Source organism: Aptenodytes forsteri, unplaced genomic scaffold (assembly GCF_000699145.1).
Source record: "Aptenodytes forsteri isolate BGI_AS27 unplaced genomic scaffold, ASM69914v1 Scaffold216, whole genome shotgun sequence".
Lineage (NCBI taxonomy): Eukaryota > Metazoa > Chordata > Aves > Sphenisciformes > Spheniscidae > Aptenodytes > Aptenodytes forsteri.
This window is the reverse complement of record NW_008796114.1, coordinates 361,978-369,678: the sequence shown is the minus strand read 5'-3', so window position 1 is coordinate 369,678 and position 7,701 is coordinate 361,978. Positions and strand designations below refer to the sequence as shown.

Sequence of the window (7,701 nt, the reverse complement as noted above, 5' to 3'; positions counted from 1 at the left end):
CATGCCTTGTGAGCGCCCTCAAGATGAACCGCTCCATCATCTTCCCCGGCACCGAGGTCAGGCTGACAGGCCTGTAGTTCCCCGGATCCTCCTTCCGGCCCTTCTTGTAGATGGGCGTCACATTGGCAAGCCTCCAGTCGTCCGGGACCTCCTCTGGTCAGAGGAACTGACAATGTGGTGAAGATACTACCCAGTGTTGATAAACTGGAGTAACACATTGTGCAGAGTAGCTTGAGCTGCTTGTTTGGTTTATGTTGTTGTTTTAATTAATCCGTAAAGCAAGAAAAAAAGATTGGGCAGTTCTGTAATCTGTGAGGATTACTGAAGTCTCTGTAGCAATAATTTGAAAAGGAAACAGTCTGGATAAGGATGAGATGGCAAATATATTGTAATGCTGTTATATTAATCCGTGCTGAAACTCTCTGTTTGAGTATGTATTTGGTAATGGCTGCTGTGTCTCAAAAGCAAATATCAGAGCGAGAGTTTGGTGAAGAAATTATTTGAATGTGGAAAACCTTATAGGAGGAAAAACTGAAAAAATGTCAGGAAATAAGAAGAATGGTGAAACATCCATAGGAAATACTGAAAAATATAGGGAAGATAGTTTCTTGTTACCTTTTCTCATAATACAGGAGCTTGTAGAGAAGTTTGACCTTTATGTATATAACCTAAGTGACCTCCGATTCAAGGATGATACTTGACTTTTTAATTTTTTTATTTTCGTCTCCCAAAGGGCAGTATCAGCAGTTAAATGTTCCTGAAGACCAAGCAGACAAGTTGCTCCTTGCAAGCTGGGGCCTTCCCAAAGCAGTTCTGGAGAAATACCACAGTCTGGGAGTAGTACAGATGTTTGAATGGCAAGCAGAATGCCTAATGCTCGGACAAGTTCTGGAAGGGAAGAACCTAGTTTACTCAGGTATGCAAACATCTGACAAAACCAGTCCCCCCCTAACTTTCCCAGTGCCATTTACAAGAACATAGTGGTGCTGAAGGGTGCTAATCTGGCAGATAAAAAGGTCAAGATCCTCTGTTTTCTGGAGAGACCCCATTAAGATCTGTCCCATCACTGTACCTCAGACCCGGCTTGATGGACTCCTTTCCAGATGTGAGGAGAGACTTTTTTCCCCATTTTCTCTGTAATGTTCCTTTAGAAACTGATAATTAGGAGTCAGTTAATGATGACTCTCTCTTTTTTATTACAGACTATGTCAACCAGGAACTGAATGATAAAAACAATGATAGATATAAATACTTTTCAAATTTTTATTTACTGTCTAATTTTTTCAGTCCCTTATCATTTCTCTTCACATAGTGTATGGGGGAGGATGCAGAAGGAAGAGTAGGACAGGTGGACTAGAAATCTGTGGGAAATGACAACTTGTGTGTCTACTCTCCATGGGAAGAAGGTCCCAGAGCAGCACTGTGAGGATGAAGAACTTAGTAGAAGGGCGGGTGATTTTCTTAGGCTTGGATTTGAGTTTTATTTACTTGGTTCCAGAAGACTTTGGGCCTGATTGCTGGGTAATGACTTGTGCTCTGCTATGTGGCATCTCCTCCTCAGTTTTCCGTGGATGATAGATGGCAAACAGCAATGCTTGCCAAACAGGAGGGATTAATATATTTATGGGCTGGATCAGTAAGGTGGTGGCTGAGCTCTCCTGTCCAACCAAGAGACTGTAGTGGTTTTTTTTGTTTGTTTGGGTTTTTTTCCCCTTGCTTATCTCTGAGCTGCTCTTGCTTCTGGAGCAGAGATGAGAACACAAGCCTTGGTAGCATGATGGAAGAGGCTAGAAAAGAAATGCTTTGCAGTCGTCGTGACCCATTATATGGTTCAACTGTGGGAGTGGGTGTGGGAGAGGGGCTTCAGTTGAAAAGCCCTGCCCCAAGTTCTCCAGTAACTGCTTTCTATGCTAGCTTTATGATGCTTGTTCCTTAGATTATTTTTTTTTTAAACTTTAAAAATTAATTTTAAAAAAAACAACTTTTTTTTTTCCAGCTCCTACCAGTGCTGGAAAGACTCTTGTTGCAGAATTGCTTATTTTGAAACGAGTCCTGGAGACTCGTAAGAAAGCTCTTCTTATCCTTCCCTTTGTCTCTGTGGCCAAGGAGAAAAAATGTTATCTGCAGGTAAGTAGCATTCAAGGAGGTAAATTTGTGGGTTGTAGTTGTTGGGTCACATTTTTTAAACAGTCAGAAGTTTTTGCATGGATTTCAGGAAAAAAAAATTGCAGAGTTTTTTCAGAAAGGGTTTGTAGATAATTTAAAATTTGCTCTTGTTTGAAGTTGGAGATAAAAAAAAGAAAGTTTTAGCCAAAAAGGGAAACTTGGAAAAATTTTAAGGATTTGATTAAAACATTTCATTTCAGCTTTGACTTTTAAAGCATTGTTACTTGCATTTATTCACAGATTTTGTAATATACAAACTTTAAAGGAATTTTCAGATTGTGTCTGAAAATCTACAAAGGAAAGGTGTCAACATTATCAGAAAGGATCTTTTTATTTTAGCTTTCCGTGGGGTGTTCCACCAGAATTTTGTGCCTTTGATTTCACTTTGACTTTGCTAAAAATATGTTCTGACAGAATGTGGTTATGTCATGGCTTCCTCACCCCAGCTATTTAAAAACAGAATTACAGTGGGAACAGTCTTTTTAAAACAAAAACATTTTTTCTTGAAAGACTTTCATATCAAATATTGTTTCCATTAAGTAGTATGTCAAAGTAACAACAATTACTAAAAACAAATACAAAACCAGCAGGCATTTTTGTTGTAGTTTCTGGTATTTAAGACATTTGGGTGTTAGTAAACTGAGATGGTATCTTAACCTTGCAAATTGCTAGGAGATGTTACAAAGTGAGTGCAAAAGCTACTTTGTAGTGATTGATAAGGGAGACACGCTTTTGCTTTAATCTTGTAAAGCTGGAGGATTATCGGTGCTGTGTTCTACTACTCCTAGCCTAAGATTTGGCTGTAGCTGCACATGCTTGAAATCACATGGTATCCTACCCATCTGGTTCAAACATTTGTACCTTTTGTTAACACAGTGCGTAATGTGCCAAAGATTTGGCACTGCAGTAAGTGCACTTACTTACTTACTTCCACTTCCAAGCCGTGGAAGAAAAGGAGTCGTCGTTTCTTGACTTTCAGCTGGGAGATGTGATATCTTTGTGTTTGGGGTCCCACATTTGGCTTTTGCCCCAGATTTCTCAGGAGCAAGGCTTCTTTGTACATAACCCACTGGTAGTATAAGCTGTTGCACTGTGTGTTCTCTAACCTTCTTAATAGTAAATGTTTTTATACAAAGCAGCAGTCCCCATCTCTTACTCAGTTATGTACACTTTATCCTGTAATGTGTACTGTGTAGCTTCTGCTTTGGAAATAAAAAATGACAGTGAAAAAAAAAGGTAGCAGTAACTGGCTGAGCTATGGCTTTAATCTGATTAGTTGGCATTATAAGTACTAGAAATTGTGGTTGCAGGATGCGGGCTTTTATGTGATTCCAGCAGGCATTGGTCAGAATTCAGTTGTAACCTTGGCATGACATTCTGTATCCTTGAAAAACAGGCCCTGTTTCAGGAGGTGGATGTGAGGGTTGAAGGCTACATGGGAAGCATGTCTCCTGCTGGACGTTTCTCTGCCCTGGATGTTGCTGTCTGCACCATTGAGAAAGCCAACGGTCTAATCAATAGACTAATAGAAGAAAACAAAATGGACTCACTGGGTAAAATACTAAGGCTTGACCGTTGCGGGGATGAGGGTTATTACATGCTCTGAGTACCTGTGAAATCATGGGATACTTTGTATTTGCTCGGTTCTGTATGTGACAGATGCCGTGTAGGAAAACTGAGCAATTTTTCTTCCTCCAGAGCACCTCTGATTTGGATTTAGGAAGGCAGTCAGGACTATTCTATGTAGCTCAGCGCTGGGGTGAGTAGGTAGAAGCTGCAGGTTTTAGTTTGTCTGACATGGATGACAATCCATGGACAGTGATTAGCTGCAATAAGCAGTGATTCCCATAGCTAGAAAATGTCTTCTAATTAATGAAATTGAATTAAAGGTCTGGGATGTGTTTGAGTTCAAGAATGTATGTGTGTATGTTCGTTTGTTTGGGACAGAGATTGTGTACATATAGCATCCATGGTTTATCTTCCCTTAGCTCGAGGAAGAGGAAGAATTGTGTTTGGTGCTCATCTGGGTCCAGATAAGTGGAATGAATACATAGAGCTCCTCTGGGTAGGCATGGTGACTAGGAGGGCTGTGACATTCATTTCTCTCTTGTAGTTTGATCAAAAGCCCTCTGTCCTTGTAACGTAGACTTCTGGGTCACCATGGCCCTAATGGCCACTAGATAATGGTGGTATTCATGTAGTGTTTGGGAGGAGATATAAAACCTGAAGAAGCCCTATGTTTCTAATGCACACTTGGAGAGAGACGTGTTTTCCCAGTCCAATCAGAAGATTGTTCTTCTCTCTGTTTCCCTCCTCAGTAAAGCTATACCCAGTTATATTTTATACAGTAATCCCTCCCATCTTCACTCTGGCCTGTAACATAGCTGGTTGCTATTTTAAGAATATAAAAATTGGAAAACTAGATGAGTATCAAACTGCTCTGAGACCTCCACCTATGAAACTGCTGTTCCATGTGCATCTGGTGTCCTAATTTTCTGCAGCATTGTATGCCAGAAGAGTTTTTTAAACACAAGAGAGAATAAAGGAAATAAAGCCTTGCAGGTTTTGTCAGAGTGTGGGATCATGGGATAACACATTCACACCTGGATCTATAGGGGCTGGATCACCATGAATGCTTTAGACTGCCAGTGGGCTGGAAGATGAGTGGATGACCGTGGTTGTGCAGCATTTTAAGCTCATTTGAATTGAGGCTCCTGCAGTCCAGCCTGATTCTTGAACGTATATTTTCATCCCTTCCCTTGCAAGAGAACTGGTGATCATGCAGTTAGTTATTTCAATATACGGCTACTTAGTTTAAGGTTTTTCTGTTTGTTTTAAATAGGGTTAGTTTGATCCTAGGTCACCACACCGTACTAGCTGTACTGCCAGCGTAAGGCAGAGAGTGGGGTCATGATGTCCATGTTTATGTTGGCTTGGGTGCCTTGGAAGCATACTTGGTATACTAAAATGTATCGTTTAGTGATATCATCTTTCAGAAGCTAGAGAGATGCCAAATCCCTTTGGTTGGTACCTCCATTCCATCCCTGCATTTTGTTGTGCTCTATAAGATGAATGTACCTGAAAAGAGTCATATAAGTATAACCAGCCAAGTGATTACAAGATTTGAGTTTGAATATGTGTCCTCAACACCGATACGTCCTTAAAGCATGATGTTTTTCTTTCACCATTTGAAAACACCTCTGCTGCAACCCTCTGTTTCCCTTGTGCCCCAATATGACCGTATAACTGAAATAAGGGTAAATTTTTTTTTTCTCTTTATATGATTATTTGAAATTAATTTTAAAATTAAATTTGAGTTTAAAAATCATCTTTAAAGTAAGAAATTGACAAACTTTCTGTTTGGAGATAAATTTTCATAAAAGCTGCAAAATATGGGCATGAGCTGAAAATGCCAGTTTAATTGTCACATAAAACAAGCTTGTCTGAAACTGCAAGATTGTACCTCGTCTTCTAATTAATTCTAAATTTAGACCACTTCGTAATGAGGGTGTGTTATCTTTTGAGATGAGTTACTGGGAGATGACTGCAATTCTGGCTGGATTCCATCTCAAGCTTGAGCTGTTCCTTTTGTTGATGTCAAACCCCTGCTGATAGCTCATGTTGCCTTTGGAAATTGTTGAGAGAAACTCAAATCCTCTGCCTGGCAGAGCTCTCTTTGCTGTATGAAGCAGTTAAAAGCAATTTTGTGTTGCTAATTGTTATATAAAGTATGTCAGTTTTGAACATCCAGGTACACAGGAGGTGATATTCCTCTTGTTCAGCCTCTTGACACTGATGCTAAAGAAATTTTTAGGAAAGTGCATTAGAGAAGAATCTGCTGCCTTCTCAACGTGTCAGCTGGGAATGGATTTGTAATGTGCTGTTCTGATACTTGTTTCTTTTCTTAATTTAAACTTGAAATTAAAAAAAATTACTAGTTTTTTTTAAAAAAATAATCAAATCCTCCCTGCCTGTCATTCAGAACTTTTTAGTTTTAAACAGGATGTGGACTTAAAGCAGCCTAGTTATTCTACAGTAAACATGTATGATAGCCCTCAGGTACTTTTTAGTAGGTGTTTTCAGCAGTCTTCTAGGGACACACCTAATTTGCAGACAGAAAGAGGAGACTAAGGCTAGCCTCATTTTCAGTAGCAATACAGTATGACGAACTTCTGGCCCCACTTGCATGCCTCAGCTTGTTGTTGAGTAGAAAATACCATTGCATGCTGGGACCTGTAGTCCTCCTTGGTTGCAATTCCATTTTAAGATGAGGATAGCTTTGTGCAAAATACTGGTTGCCTGATTGCTTCTGCTGTGTTATCCCAGTGGGTGTGTTCCGAGTACAGCCTGAATAGAGGAGAGCACTGTGCATGTGTGGCAGTCAGGTTTCACCAGCTTGCAGACTGCCAGGGTAATAGAGTACACAGGCTTAGCGTGGGTTTGAATATTTATTATAGCTGAGTAGCAGCAGAAGGTGTAGAACAAGTGGCCCATACAACAAATAGTGGCATTCCCTGTGCTTTGGCCTGTAGGTACCACTAGTGTTCCATGCTTCATTTTAGGAAGCGAAATGTGCTGCTGCTTGGCACAAAGACTGGAAGGGTAGCTTGTATGAATTCTACTTTGGTATATATCTGATTACACTGTCCTGTCTCAGCTGCTGGAAGAATTCAGACAGACTGTTGTACGGGGAAGCAGGAAGAAGCTTTTTCTGGTAGCTGAATAAATATCTATTTGGTGACCAACGAATTACCATTTTTATAAGCGAGCACAGAATAGAGGAAGTACAGGAAGACAGAGGAGCTGGATGGGTGGGAGTTTGTAAAAGAGGCTGATGAAGCAGTGCAACACTCTTTTCTGACTTAACTGGCTTGAAAGAGAAGGGGGGAGAAAACAGACGGAGAGAGAAGGAACATACGTAGGAAGGAGAGAAAAAAAATGAGAAGGAAAAATAGCATTGAAACAGATAATGGAAGGTCACATTTGCCCTTAAGCTCCTGCTATTTTAGCTGCACCAGGAAGAAATTACATAGTTGCACCAAAGGAAAAAAAAAAAATTCCACAGCAGCAGAACTAATGAAGCTTGGTGTCCTCTATTCCTTGCTTTTTTTTTTTTTTTTTTTTAACCTTCCTTCAGCCTCTTCCATGTCCCTGTGATCCTGTCAGCTGGCCAGAAAGGGTACATACTACTGCTAGTTGGGATGTGTGCAGGAGGTGTGCTGGGTGGCTGAGTTGTAGTGGCTCTATGTTTTCTTCTCAGGGGAGACCCTAATCTGGTCTGTTGTCTTCAGCTGCTGATATTCAGAAAGCTTTTTAGGTATTATTCTTTTCAGTATTTCGATACATCTTACAAATTTGATGGAGGTGGCTAATAGATTAAAAAGTCATTTGCAGGAGGTAAGATGACAACAGAGCAGTCATGTAAGGATTTTTTCATTTTTCATTTTTTCATTAGAAAGCCAAAGCTAAATAGAATCATAGAATCATAGAATCATTGAGGTTGGAAAAGACCTCTAAGATCATCGAGTCCAATCG

At 40.1% G+C, this 7,701-nt stretch overlaps 1 protein-coding gene across 1 annotated transcript in view; it reads left to right on the top strand.

Annotated features, from left to right (window-relative positions):
• The window catches only part of POLQ (DNA polymerase theta), a 55,711-nt gene that overhangs the window by 3,302 nt on the left and 44,708 nt on the right, over positions 1-7,701 (top strand). The window contains exons 2-4 of the mRNA XM_019474104.1: positions 734-916; positions 1,997-2,127; positions 3,563-3,719. Coding sequence (XP_019329649.1) covers positions 847-916; positions 1,997-2,127; positions 3,563-3,719 — 358 coding nt within the window. The 5' untranslated portion in view covers positions 734-846. The remainder of the gene's footprint in view (positions 1-733; positions 917-1,996; positions 2,128-3,562; positions 3,720-7,701) is intronic.